The 20,320-nt window shown below is 38.3% G+C and overlaps 1 protein-coding gene across 3 annotated transcripts in view; it reads right to left on the bottom strand.

Annotated features, from left to right (window-relative positions):
- Positions 1-552: 552 nt before the first annotated feature.
- Positions 553-20,320, bottom strand: part of GPR155 (G protein-coupled receptor 155) — a 54,387-nt gene continuing 34,619 nt past the window's right edge. For 2 of the 3 annotated variants that reach the window (XM_016950062.4, XM_016950063.4), the window contains 5 exons: positions 14,944-15,080; positions 13,422-13,517; positions 10,458-10,522; positions 8,236-8,373; positions 553-4,756 (listed from right to left, as the gene is read on the bottom strand). In XM_016950062.4, the coding sequence (XP_016805551.1) occupies positions 4,456-4,756; positions 8,236-8,373; positions 10,458-10,522; positions 13,422-13,517; positions 14,944-15,080 (737 nt within the window). In that variant the 3' untranslated portion in view covers positions 553-4,455. Of the gene's footprint in view, positions 4,808-8,235; positions 8,374-10,457; positions 10,523-13,421; positions 13,518-14,943; positions 15,081-20,320 lie in introns of all 3 variants that reach the window. The other variant, XM_016950065.3, reaches the window with a different exon arrangement.

Below are 20,320 nucleotides of genomic sequence, written 5' to 3' on the forward strand. Positions count from 1 at the left end.
ATGACAGGACTACCTATGTGCAGTGGCCTAAAGTAATTTAATATTTTACATGATGAGATATGAAGGGGCAAACACTAAGAGCTGCCTTCTGCTGCATAACAAACATATAAAACACTAGTTTCACATTTTTCTTGCTTTAGAAATTTACTGACCATTAATTGTTGTTCTCAAAATGCCAAATACACTTTGTCTTAGTCTAAAAATATTGAAAGCTAAGCACAAGCTAGGCATGGAGTTACTCATTGAGAGTTAAGAAAACAATTGACTATGCTGAAGAAAAAGAGATAGGTTTTAATCAAAATTTTATCATTTTTCTAGCTGTCACTCTACATATTGGAAATGATGAAATGTATGAAAAGGACTCAATGTCATATTGACTCATTCATAAAAGTGTTTATAGAATGCGTAATTGGGAAACCCTGTTTGCAGAGCCCAGAGTCATGAAGAACAGAACTCAGGAAACCCATTTAAGAAAGCATTGAGAATGTATAGAAAAGACCTCTATGATGGCTTCTGCATTATTCAGATTACTCAAAGAAAAGATGTCAGTAATGCAAGTTAAAATAGGTATTTTATTGAGAAACTTGCTTTGTCAGTGAGAAAGTTAACAGTTACAAATATTTTCATTTAATAAAATTAGCATATTTTTAATTCTAAAAATGTCTCTTAAAAGCCTTTATTATCTGAAACTGCAGATCATTCTGATCCAGGGTTTTCTTTTAGGGTCTCCCATGGAAAAAGATATTGCAGATTCCATTCATGCAAATAACAGAAGTAGTATGACTTGGTCACAAACAAATTCTCCACTTGAGTTTCAGTTGTCTGCATGCATGTGAATTAACATCTTTATTACTGTAACTAGAAAAATCTCCTGGTAACAGCAATGAGGCCTTAGACTTACCCCTGAGCATTCAGAGTCATAATATGGTCTTATTAAAAAAGGAAAGTTCCGCAGCAAGACAATTCAGCTTAAAAACATCCCCATTCCCTAATCACAACTTAAAATTGGTATAGGTTAATAGTACACTAAAGTATAATTTATTTGTTATTAAGAAATATACTAGGCTTCCATGCAGGTTTTGTTTTGTTTTTTTTTTTTGCGATGGAGTCTTACTCTGTTGCCCAGGCTGGAGTGCAGTGGTGCGATCTTGGCTCACTGCAAGCTCCGCCTTCCGGGTTCATGCCATTCTCCTGCCTCAGCCTCCCAAGTAGCTGGGACTATAGGTGCCCACCACCACGTCTGGCTAATTTTTTGTATTTTTAGTAGAGATGGGATTTCACCGCGTTAATCAGGATGGTCTCGATCTCCTGACCTCGTGATCTGCCAGCCTCGACCTCCCAAAGTGCTGGGATTGCAGGTATGAACCACCGCGCCTGGCCCCCATGCAGGTTTTTAAAAAACTGTTTATTTGTTGCATTAAAAGGGCAATGACTCTAACCCTATAAATTATTTTATAAATAACTTTTTTACATGAGACACTTAAAGTATAATTAAATAAATATCTGAAACGCTTAAAATAAGTTAAACTAGCACTGACATCTAATAATTAAGATGCTCAAAGGTCATCTAAATAGATCTGTTTAATTTACTGAAGATAAAGTTTACCTGAAGATGCTATGGTCTAAATGTCTGTGTCCTCCTAGAATTCTTATGTTGAAACCTAATCCTCAATCATGTTTAACATCTGTTTTTCACAGGAGAATAGAAGCTCCATGAGGATAGGAATCATATTTGTTCCCACTGTTGTGTGCTCAGTGTTCAGATTGTGTCTGGAACATGCTAGATGCTCGATAAGTTATTTGTTAAATGAACATTCAAGTACTGATGGGAAGAATTTACACAGCCCCCCTTCTCTGCCTGTAGAAATGTAAAATTGAAGTCACATCCTCAATGTGTTAGTATTAGGAGGTAGGGCCTTTGAGAGGTTATTAGATCATGAGGGTGGAGCCCTATTGAGTGGAATTAATGTCCTTATAAGGGGCCAATGAGACCAGTTCTTCCCATCTACCATGTGGGGACACAGCAAGAAGGTACCATCTATGAGCCAGAAATTTGCCTTACCAGACACTAGATCTGTTAGTGCCTTAATCTTGGACTTCACAGCCTCCAAAACTGTGAGAAATAAGTTTATGTTGTTTATAAGCTATCCAGTTTATATTTTGTTTTAGTAGCTAAAATAATAGACTAAGAGAAAAGGCAACATTTAGTAATTTTAAAAATTATATATTTTTATACATGGACACTTTAAAAAGACTAAATTCTAAATGTAATCTTTAGAATTTTTTTTTTTTTTTTTTCTGAGACAGAGTCTCACTCTGACACCCAGGCTGGAGTGCAGTGGCACGATCTCAGCTCACTGCAACCTCTGCCTCCTGGTTTCAAGCAATTCTCCTGCCTCAGCCTCCTGGGTAGCTGGGATTACAGGTGCACACCACCACACCTGGCTAATTTTTTTTTTTTTTTTTTTTTTTTTTTAGTAGAGATGGGGTTTCACCACGTTGGCCAGGCTGGTCTCGAACTCCTGGGCTGAAGCAATTCACCTGCCTCGGCCTCCCAAAGTGCTGGGATTACAGGTATGAGTCACCATGCCCAGCCTAGCTTTAGAATTTTTAAATATTGGCTTGAACTATATAGTTTTTTTTTTTTTAACTATAGGGAATAAAGTAGAAGTTATCCTGCATTACGATGCTTTGTTCAAACACAGAAATGATACATCATATGGCAATAATTTTGTTGATAAAATTCAAATTAATCTACTCAAATTATTATTTGTAGCATGAAAGTTAAAGATCAGATTGTACTTCTGCAGAAGGACTGTGGAGATAATAATACATATGGAGGTTCTTATTCCTTTCCTTAATGGCATAGATTAGTAATTTGGGTAGAAAAGAAAAGACAAACTTTAAAAAAAAATAGTGCCTATAGGTTTTTTTTGCTTGTTTTTTGTTTTTGAGACAGGGTCTTGCTCTGTCACCCAGGTTGAAGTGCAGTGATGTGATCTTGGTTCACTGCAACCTGCGCCTCCCAGGCTCAAGGGGTACTCCCACCTCAGTCTCCGAAGTAGCTGGGACTACAGGCATGCACTACCACACCTGGGTATTCTTTTTTCTTTTTCTTTTCTTTTTTTTTTTTTTTTAGTACAGACTGGGTTTCACCACGTTGCCCAGGCTGGTCTTGAATTCCTGACCTCAAGCGATCTGCCCGCCTCAGCCTCCCAAAGTGCTGAGATTACAGGCGTGAGCCACTAAGCCTAGCCCTCTAGTTTTTAAATGAGTACTATTTGTCAAGGAAATGGAAAAAAGAAAAAGAACCTCTTATTAGAATCATTAAAATTCTTTTTCAAGAGATGCTATCAAAAAATATAAAGTCATAATTTAAGGTCCATCTCCTGCTAGCAATACACTTGCCAAATTTGATAATTTATAGGAACAGTTAATAGGATATTAATTTTGAAATTATAGTAAACGGTTGCAGAAAGCAATGATTATATAATGTTGGCATATTTGTATTATTTATAGTACAGTTGACCCTCCATATGCACAGGTTCCACATCCATAGATTCAATCAACTGCAGATAAAAAGATGTAGTCAGGCTTACAATGGTTGCATCTGTAGTGAACATGTACAGACTGTTTTTCTTATTGTTATTGCCTAAACAATACAGTATAACAACAACTATTTACATAGCATTTACATTGTATTAGGCATTATAAGTATCTAAAGATGATTAAACTATATGGGAGAATGTGCATAGGTTATATGCAAATACTACACCATTTTATTAATTATTTTGTTTTATTGTATTGTATTTTATTTTATTTTATTTTTGAGATAGAGTCTTGCTCTGTTGCTCAGGCTGGAGTGCAGTGGCACGATCTCGGCTCACAGCAACCTCTGCCTCCCAGATTCAAGCGATTCTCCTGCCTCAGCCTCCTGAGTAGCTGGGATTACAGGCACCCGCCACCACACCCAACTAATTTTTTGTATTTTATAGTAGAGACGGGGTTTCGCCATGTTGGCCAGGCTGGTCTTGAACTCCTGACCTCAGGTGATCCACCTGACTCGGCCTCCCAAAGTACTGGGATTACAGGCGTGAGCCACCATGCCCGGCCTACACCATTTTATATAAGGGACTTGAGTATCCTCAGATTTTGGGATCTTCAGGAGTCCTGGAACCAATCCCCTTGGATACTAAAGGATGACTATATTATATTCATTATCAGAACTTTAATTTGGTTTTCTCTTTTTCCTAAGTCAGCTTCCTATGTGTTTTACATACATGTAAAATCACAGACCCTGAGCATGTGGTGGGAGCACATCTTTTCACATTTTACAGAAGAGACAACTGAGGCTCAGAGAGGTTGCCTCTGTTAACTTGCCCAAGGTCACCCAGCTAAAAACTAATGAATACGCGGCTAGAATATGATTCCATGTAGGGTTCTCCCCTGCATAATTTAGGTCTTAGGGGAATGTGAGGGTGGGGATGAATGCTCAATTTCTTTATATCTTTCCTGTTGGAGAGTGTTTGCATTAATAGCAGGAGGACTCTGTTCAGGACTCTTTTGAAGAAATCTGTAAAACAAGTACTCATCCCGGAATTCATACTCGTTGGTAATATGTTGGATGACTCCCCCTTGTACCAGCCTGTCTCCATATATCACAGCTTCACCACGGTCGGAGGCAAGGCCGACTTCAATTAGCCAGTTCACCAGGTCACAGCCACAGAAAGTTCCAGCAGAAGTCTTTGCACCACACCTGTGTCAAAGGAATGATTCACCCATATTTTCTGTAAATCTGGTATCAGCACTGCATGATAGAGGACAAGCAAGAAAAAACAGAAGGAAACAAGGAAAGACAGCATGGTAGTTAAAAGCATGGCAGGAAGGAAACTGTTCTGAATAGAAAGGGTTTGTTAACTCTCCTGACCTAGAAAGACCCACTGGAGAAAAAGAAAATATGCCAGTAATGCTTGTGAAAACAGAAATGCTTAAACAATACCAAAAAAAGTCATAGATAATGTAAATGCACTTACAAAGAAATACTTTTTATAGTAGCCTGTTATCAGATCTGTCCTGTAATAGCTGAATATGATATATTTTATAATTTATACTTTTAGTTATACTAAGTAATTTGTGTCAGGAACACTAAATATTTTTCACGAGCTCTTAAGAAGTGATTATTTTCACTATTCAAATCAAACTTTATTTTTAGCTCCATATACATCATGTATACGTATGCACTACATACATCATAGTGCCCCACAAGTAGCCTTTCTTCTTGCCCTCAGCAGGCAAGACAATCCTACTGATATGTTTGTCAGAAATTTGCTTCATTAGGAAGCAAGGAAAGAATAAGTGAGATCTAACTTGCTACAAATCTAAGACTTTTAAAATGTGCTTTGTGAATCTACTTCTTGAATATTTAAAAATCTGTCTTCCTGATGCAAATATGGGATGTCTTAAGTATGTACAAATAAACAAAGGATAGAGAGATACAGGGAAAAAAATCCAATTACACGAGTGCTGTACATTTCCACACAAATACACTATAGATAGACAACATGAATCTGTCCACAAGCATCATTCAGGCTACAAAACCTAAAGTGCTTGACGTGGGAAATGGTGGATGAAGATCAAGGTGAAAGGAGAAATAGGTGACAAAAATTTAAAAACATTTCACCATAAATGAATATTCATTAGAGTTTATATAAGAATTAGAAAAAAAGGTTAATACTCATGAAAAGTTTTCTCAAATACATAAAACTACATTATTTTAACATCAGTATTTCATTTAGAGATAAGTTATCTTAATTTATGCCTTGCAACTAGAAACACCACATTCGACAAAAGCCTGGATATTATACTCTGTGTTAGCCTCCTTTTTGCTTGTTGATTTTTTTATTTATGGCCTAACACCTTTTTTTTTTTTTTTTTTGAGACAAAGTTTCACTCTTGTTGCCCAGGCTGGAGTGCAATGGCACGATCTCAGCTTAGCCCACAACCTCCGTCTCCTGGGTTCAAGTGATTCTCTTGCCTCAGCCTCCCGAGTAGATGCGATTACAGGCATGCGCCACCACACCTGGCTAATTTTGTATTTTTAGTAGAGACGGGATTTCTCCATGTTGGTCAGGCTGGTCTCGAACTCCCGACCTCAGGTGATCTGCCCACCTCAGCCTCCCAAAGTGCTGGGATTACAGGCGTGAGCCACCGTGCCTGGCCTATAGCCTGACACCTTCTATTCCAGACACCAACAGAGTATTTATTTCCTGATGACTGTGATCAGGCAGCTATAATAACAGCCCATGGCTGGGTATGGTGGCTCACGCTTGTAATCCCAGCACTTTTTTTGGGAGGCCGAGGTGGGCAGATCACTTGAGCTCAGGAGTTTGAGACCAGCCTGGCCAACATGGCAAAACTCCATCTCTACTAAAAAAATACAAAAAATTAGCTGGGTATGGTGGCACGCACCTGTAGTTCCAGCTTCTCAGAAGGCTGAGCCCAGGAGATTGGGGCTGCAGTGAGATTGCGCCACTGCACTCCAGCCTGGGCGATGGGAGTAAGACTCTGTCTCAAAGAAACAAACAAAAAAACCAGCCCATGGAGCTGTACAAAGTGGCAGAGAATGTGACACTGTACAGGCTGTAGAGCCTGGAAAGGGGCAGGAAACAGGCTGGCACGCTCCCAGCCAGTGTCCATTCAGCCAAATGGGACTGAGGCAGACTGGCAGCCCTGCAAATTGCAAAAGCTATGCTTCCTTCCCAAGAGCTGGCAATCACACTGGGCCTCAAAGAGCTAACCTGGAGTTCTCTTTTTTAATTTTAAAAAGCAGGGTTATTTTGTGGGTTTTTGTTTGTTTGTTTTTGAGACAGAGTCTTGCTCTGTTGCCCAGGCCAGAGTGCAGTGGCATGATCTCAGCTCATTGCAACCTCCACCTCCCGGGTTCAAGCGATTCTTGTGCTGCAGCCTCCTGAGTAGCTTGAATTACAGGCGCCCGCCAACACACCCGGCTAGTTTTGTATTTTTAGTAGAGACAGGGTTTCACCATGTTGGCCAGGCTGGTCTTGAACTCCTGACCTCAGGTGACCCTCCCACCTTGGCCTCCCAAAGTGCTGGGATTACAGGCGTGAGCCAGCACGCCCGGCCCTAAAAAGCAGTTTTAAATTGTCGAAACTATTCATAGATGGCACTTTGAAATAATTGTGCTCAGAAGGGTGAAAAACTAACTTTTCTTCATAGTTTACTATTGCCAGAAAGTGGGCTATGCCTATCACAGACATTCTGTCATCTAATTCAACAATCCCAAGAATTCGATATTTTAAAGAAGAGGAAAACTAAAATTTAGAGAATTGAACTTGCCCAATGTCACACAGCCAACAAGCGGCAGTTCAGGAGCTGAGTTCTAGTATTAGTCCACACCCACTGCAGCCCCTTTTCCACTCTCCGTACCAGGCTACCTTCTGATTATAATGATATATATGTTAAATACAGTGGCATAATATATGTAAATAAATTATCCTCCATACGAATTTTCATACATTTCATATTTTCAGTTATAGACATAAAAGTATTTGGTTCTTTATATTTTGTTTTGTTTTCTCTTTTATGACAAAGAGAAATACTGGTAGTATAGTATTTATTCAAAGTTCATAATTTCCTGCTGTATACTTCGTTTATAAAAAAATTTTTTTCCTCATCCAAAATTAAAAGAGAACCTGCTATATACTTCATACCTTAAGGATTACTATAATAAATATTATGTCACAGACTAAAGATTAGAACTTGAAGTGAAACATAAGCAACAAAATTAAGAGGCAGAAATTTCATTTCATTTTCTTGACAAATACATTTGTCAAGAAATGCTGAGGTGGGAATATAACATCACTTCTAAATCCAATGTATCTCAAAGTTTTGTGAGAGACACTACTGGCCAACTTGAAATGAGTGTCAAAATTCTATGACATTTTGGTTCACTCTAAACTGAAGTGTTCACATTTTATATGGCAATCAGAAGTTATATGACATTTTTAAAATATTAAAATCAACGTAATATGGTTCTTTTATATGCCATTTCTGAAACTATAAACTCACTCATAATTCCTTTAACTTTTACATGCATATGTAAAAATAATCATGTAATCAGTCACAACCACCTCATTTAGCCTATTACAATCCAAAATTAATCAATTAATCATTTAAAATATAATTGTCTAGAACCTGTACTGGCACTTTGCTTACCTTCTTTCTTTGACAATGTTTCGGATACAGAGGTCACGGTGATAATGGATAAATTGTTGACAGGTCATTTTTATTTCCTCTGAAACAGGAGAATCCCTGTTTTCTGCTGTTTCTTTATTGTTCCATAGGAATTCAAGTCTGAAAATCAAATTTATGGCCATTTTTAAGGAAAGAAAAGCACTGAGAGAGAACTCTTCCTGCCTTATCACCCCATCAAAATGGCTGTTCCAAAGCTGTCGATCACCAAAGCTGTCATCTACAATACCCAGACATCGTTAGTCTCAGAAGCAAAAACATTCTACATTCCAGACATCATTAGTCTCAGAAGCAAAAACATTCTACATTCAATTTCCTATTCAAAGCATACTGGGGTGGAAGACTTAATCATTTTATAAACCCTCCAGACATGTTTGATCCATTTCAGGTTCTACTAATAAATGTTCCTTACTCTACATTCTACTGTTTTGAAATGCAAAGATAAATTAGAGATCAAATATTTTGTTTAATCACTTTTCTATTTTAGTACCACAGAGACAAATACCAAAAACTCGTACTCCAAAAACTGGAGTACGAAACAGTTTTGTTTCAGCAAGCCTACACATTAGAATCATTGATTATTTTACCCAGTCAACAAATGAAGCTGATAACTAAGTTCAATGACTTTCCAATTATGCTTTTCTTCTTTCATGAAATGATTATGAACCTAGCAACTACATCTTGATGATAATGATAAAGATGAAGAAGAAAGAACCATTAGCATTTACTGGGCACTTTTCATAGCGCTGGTGGGATACATTTCTTTAGCACTTCCAGTTTCTACAAATTTTGACTTTGAAAACACAAGAAGTAGAAAGATTTGTCCCGGCTTCTTCCTCCTACCCCCACATTGGAGTATTACTACTTGTTATTTTTCATAAAGAAATCCCTGATCTTAATTCAAAGAAACCCTTCACTAAGCTGATAAAAAAACCAACAATTTAGAAAGAAACTTGAGTTTTCTGTAAGCTGTCAGTTTGATAAAAAGAGAAATTGTGTTGTCAAAGGAGACAGACAATCAAATATAGACCATGGGGTCACACCACCTACTACTTCCATTTCCAAAGACATTTTCAAGTTTCATTTAACTTTATGTAATAGTTAATAGCATAGATAGAAATCAATGTCCATCAATTCTTGTTAAAGTGCAAATTACAATGCCAGATTTATAATAGTTCCTCCAATTTTTTTTTTTTTGCAGTTGTTTATAACCTTTGTGTGGCATTTAGTGGTGTCTTCGCAGTTACTAAAGATTTAAAAACATCAGTATCTTTTTTTAAAGCATAATATAGCAAATTTTTATTTGACATTCAAGTGTTGAAATTAAGCATTTTATGTACCATCATTTGGACACTCAAATATATTTTCTTAGGTTTATAATTTAGGCATTAAAAATACGTCCTAGTAAAAGTTTCACCATACAAAGCCTAGGATAGGGGCATCACAGGGCTAATTTTACCAATCAAATAAAAAAAGTATATATTTTAAAAATTTATTTTTATTTTTATTTTTATTATTATACTTTAAGTTCTAGGGTACATGTAAAAAACATGCAGGTTTGTTACATATGTATACATGTGCCATGTTGGTGTGCTGCACCCATTAACTCGTCGTTTACATTAGGTATATCTCCTAATGCTATCCCTCCCACCTTACCCTACCCCACGACAGGCCCCGGTGTGTGATGTTCCCCACTGTGTGTCCAAGTGTTCTCATTGTTCAGTTGCCACCTATGAGTGAGAACATGCTGTGTTTGGTTTTCTGTCCTTGCGATAGAAAAACATCAGTATCTTTGTGTGTGTGTGTGTGTGTGCGTGCGTGTGTGTGTGACAGGATCTTGCTCTGTCGCCCAAGCTGGAGTGCAGTGGCACAATCTTGGCTCACTGCAACCTCTGCCTCCCAGGTTCAAGCCATCCTCCTGCCTCAACCTCCTGAGTAGCTGGGACTACAAAAGCATGCCACCACACCTGGCTAATTTTTGTATTTTTTTTTTTTTGTAGAGACTAGGTTTCACTATGTTGCCCAGGCTGGTCTCGAACTCCTGAGTTCAAGCAATCTGCCCACCCTGGCCTCCCAAAGTACTGGGATTACAAGTAGCCACCATGCATGGCCCCATATCAGTATCTTAATATAATGGCTTTGTCATCACATTTACGGATACAGATTTATTTCAAAACTTAATTTACCTTCTTTTGAAAGGCAGGATGATTAAATGTTTATCTAATCCAAAGATTCCAAAGGAAATAAATCCCTAGGGAAGAAAACAAAGTTATTTTTTTCAGAATTCAACAATAACATTTTAAAACAGAGAAGTTAAGGAAGTCACCAAATTTAGTGTTTGAGGAGACAAATCTATAGTGACAAGAGCAACATTTTAAGTGGAACACACAAAGTAGGCCCTTCAAAGGCAGGTATGATGCTTTGCTGCCTTTTCCCAATCATTCTATCCCACTCATTGTGATGGGTGATACAAACCAGGGCTGAGCAGCTGCATTTACATGATAGTAAAATGAAAACGTTTAAGGGCATATATGTCTTTGTTTCCCCTTTATAAAAAGAAAATATTTCCCACTGTGCGTAAGTATTTATTATTTTTCCATGAAACCTCACAAATTATATAATTAACAAGTGTTGCAGTATCTAATAATAATGCAGTAATTGAACAGACTTTATGTAAAGTGAAACTGGCTAGTGGTTAGGGGAAGAGTTCAAGGATTTGTGAGTGTCAAGGCAAACGCCTAGCACCAGGTATCAGCCACAGGTTAGGACAATTTAAGACTCTTTTTGAGAGACAGGAAGTTGGGAGCTGCCATTTGTGTCACACTGGGATAAGGATCTGAGTGCAAGTTGGTGGAAGTAGAATGGAGAATGCAGAAGGACCCAAATTTCTTCATCCCCCATACTATAAACAGCCAGAAGGGAATGAGCTTACCATACCACCTCCCCAAGAGGAAAATGGGATGGGAATGGGGTTTCTGTCTGTCTTGCTCCATTGAACCACTTCGGCCTTAAGTTGTGGGGCAGCATTTTAAATGCAACATTCCTGGCATTAGCTGCTGTTGATGACACAGCCCTATGGAATGAAGCTCATCCCAGTCCCAGTTCTGGATAGCTCAGCTTAGAATGGGCTTTCTGAATGCAAAATGCTAAGTCAGACTATGATTTTTCAACTCAGTATTTTATAGTTCTTAGATACAAAATCAGATCTTAAACAGTATCACAAAGTGAGATATCAAGTAGGATGCTCATGTCTGTCTGTAATAAACTGATTAAGGTCATTTGTCTCTGTGGGCATAGCCATTTTTGCTCCCATCATAATGGCCAAACAAACTGTAAATATTGTAAGAAATTAATATTAGGAAAAACTTACAGCGACATCTATTGACAAATGTTAACTCATTCATATGGCAAATTATTTTAGATTTAATAGACAAACTCAGTGATTTCAAATGTGTGGGTTTTTTTGTTTTTTGACCTGATACTCAGTCTGTGGACTAATATTCTGTAGTGCAAAAGTAAGGGCTGGGTGCGGTGGCCCATGCCTGTTAATACCAGCACTTTGGGAGGCCAAGGCGGGTGGATCACTTGAGGTCAGGAGTTCAAGACCAGCCTGGCCAACATGGTGAAACCTCATCTCTACTGAAAATACAAAAATTAGCTGGGCATGGTAGCAGGTGCCTGTAGTCCCAGCTACTCAGGAGGCTGAGGTAGAAGAACCACCTGAACCCAGGAGGTGGAGGTTGCAGTGAGCTAACGCCAATGCACTCCAGCCTGGATGACAGAATGAGACTCCATCTCAATTAAAAAAAAAAAAAGTAAGGAGTTAAAGGTCAAAATTTGGAATTTGCACATAAAAAATATTTTCCCAATATGTAAGATGTAATTTATCCTTAAGTATCCATTTTAATAGTGACATAAACATAGACAATAGCACCTATCATATTACTTGTTTATGGAATTTTAGTTTCCTAATTTATAAACTGGGGGTGATAATACTACTTTGCAGGTGTTGTCATGATGTTTAAATGAGATAATGAATGTAAAATGCTTAACGATGGTTGGCACATAGTAGACTATCAAGGAATGGTAACTGCTATCCCTATCCAAAATTTATTTATATACCACATGATTTTTCTTTTTAAGATTTAAGTATCTATTGTTCAAGAAACATCAAAATGTAAATGAAATGATGTCCACTAATTTAAGGAGATGGCCGGGTGTGGTGGCTCATGCCTGTAATCCCAGCACTTTGGGAGGCTGAGGTGGGTGGATCACCTGAGGTTGGGAGTTGGAGACTAGCCTGAGCAACTGGAGAAACCCCGTCTCTACTAAAAATACAAAATTAGCCGGGCGTAGTGGTGCATGCCTGTAATCCCAGCTACTCAGGAGGCTGAGACAGGAGAATTGCTTGAACCTGAGAGGCAGAGGTTGCAGTGAGCTGAGATCACGCCATTGCACTCCAGCCTGGGCAACAAGAGCGAAACTCCGTCTCAAAAAAAAAAAATTTAAGGAGCTAAATTAAAAGTTCAGGGAAATTAAGTTATTTTCCCAAAGCGACCTTTTTTTTTTTTTTTTTTTGAGACAGTCTCATCTCACTCTGTCACCCAGGCTGGAGTGCAGTAGCACAGTCTCAGCTCGCTGCAACCTCCACCTCCTGGGTTCAAGTGATTCTTGTGCCTCAGCCTCTGCAGTAGCTTGGATTATAGGCATGGACTACCATGTCTGGCTAATTTTTTTGTATTTTTTGTAGAGATGGGGTTTCACCATGTTGGCTAGGCTGGTTTTGAACTCCTGGCCTCAAGTGACCTGCCCACCTTGGCCTCCCAAAGTGCTGGGGTTACAGGTGTGAGCCAATGAGCCCGGTCCCAATGTGACTTATTAAGATCACACCAAAGTTACTACCTGGCATTTTTCTGGTGGAAGCACTCAGCGTACATTCTGATGACTTTAACCAATATAATAATTCGTCTCTACTAGAAGACAAGCAGCAGCTGTCAGCTGCCATGCATACCAGCAGCTGGCAAACAAACTAAATCCTTTTTATGTGAAAGAAAACAATATCCTAATCCACTCCCCACTTCCCCCGACCCCCTACCAATCAACCTATCCAGGAAGACAAAAACCCCTCAAAGTTCTCCATAAATAAATACCTGACCAAAGTTAAACACGGCACAGAAAAACTGTAACTCAACATAAAGTCTTCCAGGCTCTTGGTTGAATAGCCACCATAAACAACTGGAAAGATTCTGTAAAGAAAGGAGAAAAGAGTATTTTAAAATCAAGCAAGCTGATAATTCCTCTCCATCCACAGCATAGTACAATAACTTACCTACCTAATAATTACAGGGAAAAAGACTAGACGGAAAAACACTGAGAGAATATAGAGGCTTTATCTTTTCAATAAGAAAGTTTCAACCTCTCCTCCTGACAGATGTCATTCAAACAGTTATCTATTCTGATCAGATTTGAAGCAAGAAGACATGAGCCATAATACAGAAGCTTACATAATGTATCAAGATTGCCAACTAGCCTAAGACAGGCCTGATTTTAAATTTAGTTCTACACAATGAAAACAATTACATCACTAAGCAATTCTTGGCAGCGTTTCTTATTTTTTGATTTTTGTTCTTAAATGGTACTTAAAGTGGTATTGGCTGATATCACACTATCTCACGAGCATCCCAGTGTGCAAAGCGTTCCTTCATAGGTTATCTGGTCCATCTCCTACCTCTGGACGAGTTACACTTGAACCATCTCAAAGAATTATATAATAAGAACTGATAATTCACAAATAGGACATTTAGTAATCAAAGAAATGCATGTAGTCTAAAAATAAAATACTGTATTTTAATTTTCTCTATTTTGTAAGGGTCTATTATATGAAGTAGTTATGTTATTTTGATAATTGAAAATTATTTTTTAAAGTTTATCTGAGGAATATGTTCTGAGAGGTTTTTTGGTTTTCTTTTTTTTTTTCTGGTGGACACTGAGATTTCATGTTCTGAGACATTAATGTAGGCATTTATCCACTTTGGTCAGTCAGGTATGTTAGGAATAAGTGGCCCTGTGTACATTATTGAAATAGCTGCTTTTGGGCCTGGCGCGGTGGCTCACGCCTGTAATTCCAGCACTTTGGGAGGCCAAGGAGGGTGGATCACCTGAGGTCAGGGGTTCAAGACCAGCCTGACCAACATGATGAAACCCCGTCTCTACTACAAATACAAAAATTAGCCAGGCATGGTGGCACGCGCCTGTAATCCCAACTACTCAGGAGGCTGAAGCAGGAGAATCGCTTGAACCCGGGAGGCGGAGGTTGCAGTGAGCTGAGATCATGCCACTTCACTCCAGCCTGGGCAACAGAGTTAGACTCTGTCTCAAAAAAAAAAAAAAAAAAAAAAAAAGCTGCTTTTACCAAATTCTAGGTTCAGAGCATAGAATGAATAAATGATTCTAAGCAGAATAAGCTATTGGAGCACTCAGGCCTCAGAGTAATGTGAATGATTCATCTCTTCCCCTCACACCCGCAAATATTTAGCTCAAGATCCAAATTCAGGTGACCTAGCTACCACACTTCTGGAAAGCAGCAACTAAGTTTTTCCCGGATGCCTGAATAAAACCTTAGCCAAAAATTTAAAGAAATGGCCCCAAAACAAAACCAGAAAAAACCATTACAGCGAACAGGCCAATGATGAGAAGTAAACACAGCAACACATGTCGGGTCAGTTGCTGGTCTCCACTCTGTAGATACTGTTCTTCTTCCTGGGCTAATATGCAGCTCTGGGAGTTACAGCGACTCACACAATGATTGTCTATAAAAGAGTAAGCACAACAATTTGTAATCAGAGCTTTTTATCTAAATGCATTTTAAATTTGTAATGACTTCCTAAGAGAAACAACAGAAAAGCACATTCAGCTAAGAATCAGTATATTATTTTAGATGAAATTGGAAGAAAGCTCCTTCATGTTGCTTTAGAAGAATTCTAGCTGAAATGTTTTTATCTCAAAAAACATAAGTAGAATACAATAGTTCCCTTTTATACTATTCAACAATGTTATATATATAATTATCTAACATAAGTTATATAATTTGGTCTTTAAAAATTATACATAATTTGCCTGGGTGCGGTGGCTCATGACTGTAATCCCAGCACTTTGGGACGCCGAGGCAGGCAGATTACTTGAGATTAGGAGTTCAAGACCAGCCTGGCCAACGGTGAAACCTCATCCCTACTAAAAATACAAAAATTAACTGGGTGTGGTGGCGGGCACCTGTAATCCCAGCTACTTGGAAGGCTGAGGCAGGAGAATCGCTTGAACCCAGGAGGAAGAGGTTGTGGTGAGCCAAGACTGCACCACAGAGTAAGACTCTGTCTCAAAAAAAATTTAAAAAAAATTAAAAATTATATATAATTTTTATATAATTAATATAATTAAGTATAAATTATATATAATTTTTATTTATTTTATATATTAGTTATATAAATAATATATACACATTACATATATAATTATATAAAAATTATATATATTATGTTATAAATGTATATTATATATAAGTATATATTATAATCATATAAATTTATATATAATTATATATGTAATTTGTGCATATTATATAAATTACAAATTAGTATATAAGCATATATAAATAAAAATTTTATATTTAATTATATTTATAATTTACACATATAAATTATATATTAAATATAATATATATATTAGATATTATATATATCCTAAGTGAATTAACACAGGAACAGAAAACCAAGTACTGCATGTGCTTACTTATAAGTGGGAGCTAAATATCAGATACTCATGGACATAAAGATGGAAACAATAGAAACTGGGGACTACTAGAGGTGAGGAGGGAGGAAGGGGGACAAGGGTTGAAAAAGTATATAATATATATTTTTATTTTTATATTGTATATATTAAAATTATATACATATAATTTTAAAGGCCGAATTAATAACTCAACTTTTATCACTGATAAATCTACATATTAGTCATGAATACCCTATTTTGGCTAACTGTAAAACAAATTACTATTATCTCTTAACCTCTCATTAAAGAGTTTACAATTTGCCTTAACCCCTGCCTTTCACCATATACAAAAATTAACTCAAGATGGACTAAGATTTAAATGTAATGTCTCAGCCAGGCACGGTGGCTCACGCCTGTAATCCTAGCAATTTGGGAGGCTGAGATGGGCGGATCACTTGAGGTCAGGAGTTCAAGACCAGCCTGGCCAACATGGTGAAACCCTGTCTCTACTAAAAATACAAAAATTAGCCAGGCATGGTGGCGGCCGCCTGTAATCCCAGCTATTTGGGAGGCTGAGGCAAGGGAATTGCTTGAACCCGGGAGGCAGAGGTTACAGTGAGCCAACATCGTGCCATGGCACTCCAGCATGGGCAACAGAGCAAGACTGTGTCTCAAAAAAAAGCAATGCCTCAAACTATAAGAATCCTAGAAGAAAACCTAGGAAACACCATTCTGGACATCGACCTTTGGGAAGAATTTATGACTCAGTCCTCAAAAGCAATTGTAACAAAAACACTTTACTGGGAAGTTTTAAGGTAAAAACAAAAACAAAACCAAAAATTGACAAGTGGGACCTAATTAAACTAAAGAGCTTCTGCATAGCAGAAGAAACTATGAACAGAGTAAATAGACAACCTACAGAATGGGAGAAAATATTCGCACACTATGCATCTAACAAGGCCTAATATCCAGAATCTATAAGGAACTTAAACAATTGAACAAAACACAAATAACTCCATTAAAAAATGCGCAAAAGACATGAACAGACACTTCTCAAAGAAGACATACAAGCGGCCAACAAACATGAAAAAATGCTGCACATCACTAATCATCAGAGAAATCAAAACCACAATGAGATACCGTCTTGCATCAGTCAGAAGGGCTATTATTAAAAAATCAATAAACAACAGATGCTGGTGAGGCTGCAGAGAAAAGGGAATGCTTTATACCATTGGTGGGAATGTAAATTAGTTCAGTCACTGTGGAAAGCAGCCTGGAGATTTCCCAAAGAACTTAGAACAGGACTACCATATGACCCAGCAATCCCATTACTGGGTGCATATCCAAAAGAAAAAAAATGGTTCTACCAAAAGACTCATGCACTTGCATGTTCATCACAGCACTACTCACAACAGCAAAGCATGGAATCAAACTAGGTGCCCATCGATGGTGGACTGGATAAAGAAAATGTGCTACATATATACCATGGAATACTATGTAGCCATAAAAAGAATGAAATAGGCCAGGCACAGTGGCTCATGCCTGTAGTCCCAGAACTTTGGGAGGACAAGGCGGGCAGATCGCTTGAGCTCAGGAGTTCGAGACCAGCCTGGGCAACATGGCGAAACCCTGTCTCTAAAAAACTAAACAAGTCCAGATGCGGTGGCTCACGCCTGTAATCCCAGCACTTTGGGAGGCTGAGGTGGGCAGATCACCTGAGGTCAGGAGTTTGACACCAGCCTGACCAATATGGTGAAATCCCGTCTCTACTAAAAATATAAAAATTAGCCGGGCATGGTGGCAGGTGCCTGTAGTCCCAGCTACTCGGGAGGCTGAGACAGGAGAATTGCTTGAACCTGGGAGGCGGAGGTTGCAGTGAGCCAAGATCGTGCCACTGCACTCCAGCCTGGACGACAGAGCGAGACTCCATCTCAAAAACAAAACAAAACAAAAATTAGCCAGGCATGGTTGCACACGTCCGTAGTCCTGGCTACTTGGTAGGCTGAGGTGGGATGATGGCTTGAGCCTAGAAGGCAACAGTTGCAGTGAGCTGCGCACTCCAGCCTGGGTGGCAGAACCAGATCCTGTCTTGAAAAAAAAAAAAAAAAAAAGAATGAAATAATGTCCTTTGCAGCAACACAGATGCATCTGGAGGCCATAATCCTAAGTGAATTAACACAGAAACAGAAAACCAAGTGCTGCATGTGCTCACTTATAAGTGGGAACTAAACATCAGATACTCATGGACATAAAGATGGTAATGATGGAAACTGGGGACTACGAGAGGTGGAAGGGAGGGAGAGGGCAAGGGCTAAAAAACTACTGGGTACTATGCTTAATACCTGGGTGATGGGATCATTTGTTTGTACCCCAAACCTCAGCATCACACAATATACCCAGGTAGCAAAACTGCACACGTACCCACTGAATCTAAAGTAAAAGTTGAAAAAAACTTTGCCTTAGGAAACACCTTTGAGGAACCATAAAAGTATTATATGCCATGTTTTGTTCACATATGGATACAAACACAAGTCACAGGCATGACTCTTTTCTGGCCAAAAATAGAGGTGAGGGACTTTTCACAGGAAGCCTTTGTTTTTCTACCTTAGCTCCATTCTATATATGGGAGCAAAAGCAAAGAAAAACATTTTTTTTACAAAATAGATGTCTAGTCCAACATATAGTCTTATACAAGTCAGTGATTAAAAACCACAATTCTATAGCTCTTGCCCTCAAGCTAAAAGAAAAAATTTGTATTTCCTAAAACCACATTTTAGAAAAGGCCATGTATACCCATTAAACATGGTCTAGCACAATTGCTGATGGCATGGGGGAAGGTTCATAATGTTGCTAAGTATAAAGAAAGTAGGTTGCCAAACTGTCTCTGTAGTATGATCCTATTTGAATAAAAATTATTTGTATATATGTGTGGAAAAATCCTGGAAGTATACCTATATATAATAAATCTGGTTTTAAAATATTGTGTACAAGCCAGGCACGGCAGCTGACGCCTGTAATCCCAGCACTTTGGGAGGCCGAGGTGGGAGGATCACTTGAGGTCAGGAGTTTGAGACCAGCCTGGCCAACATGGTGAAACCCCGTCTCTACTAAAAATACAAAAAAAAATTAGCTGGGTGTGGTGGCAGGTGCCTGTAATCCCAGCTACTTGGGAGCCTGAGGCAGGAGAATTGCTTGAACCCGGGAGGCAGAGGTTGCAGTGAGCCAAGATTGCGCCACTGCACTCTAGCCTGGATGACAGAGCGAGACTCCATCTCAAAAAAAAAAAAAAAAAAATTTCTACAGATATTACAAAAATGGATAAAAATAAATCTTCTATCTTTCATTTGCTTTTTCATACATTGTTGCCATTCAACAATCTAAATGTGATACTTATTTTTGCCTTTGTACTATGCCAAGGGGTAGAGAATAAATTATATTGTCAACTCTAAAAATTCTAATTTGCCCATGGTTTAATTTCCTTCAGGCTTTATTTTAGGCTTAGGGATGACACTAAATTGTATGATTAGATGAAGTCCCTATATAATGGCTCTCATTCTATATAATTTTTATAAAATATGATCAGAAAATCCAAGCCCCTACAATTTAAGAGAATTTTCAACGATCAACTTTTTGTTTGTTTATTTTTGAGACAGGGTCTTGCTCTGTTGCTCAGACATGATCATGGCCTATTGCAGCTGCAACCTCCTGGGCTCAAGCGATCCTCCCACCTCAGCCTCCTGGGTAGCTGGGATTACAGGCATGAGCCACTGCATTCAGCTAATTTTTTTGATTCTTTGTAGAGATAAGGTCTGGCTATGTTGCCCAGGCTGGTCTTGAACTCCTGGGCTCAAGCACGATCCTCTTGACTTTGCCTCCCAAAGTGGTGGGATTACAGGAGTGAGCCACCACGCTCAGCCGAGAATCAACATTATTAATGAAGAAAATGACAGATAAGCAAAGCCTAAGGAGATTTGGGGAGGGAAAAAGAAATTTGCCAAATCAGATTACATGTTGAATTTGTTAATGGATTTTACTACTAGGTATATTGTGTAGGGAGATAACAATAAGGAGGAAAACCTTGGGAATTCTGATGTAAAGAAACGATTTTAGAAAGAAAGCAGACAGATAAAACAAAGACAGTGTAACTGCCAGAAAGAGTTTCTTGTAAAAGAAAAAAAAGTCAATGAATGTTTCATATCTGATATGTTTTCACTACTTTTTATGGAAATGTGAATTCTATTATTATTTAAGGTTCATTCCTTGCCAGCAGATAGCCAAATATAAA

This window comes from Pan troglodytes, chromosome 13 (genome assembly GCF_028858775.2).
Source record: "Pan troglodytes isolate AG18354 chromosome 13, NHGRI_mPanTro3-v2.0_pri, whole genome shotgun sequence".
Classification (NCBI taxonomy): Eukaryota; Metazoa; Chordata; class Mammalia; order Primates; family Hominidae; genus Pan; species Pan troglodytes.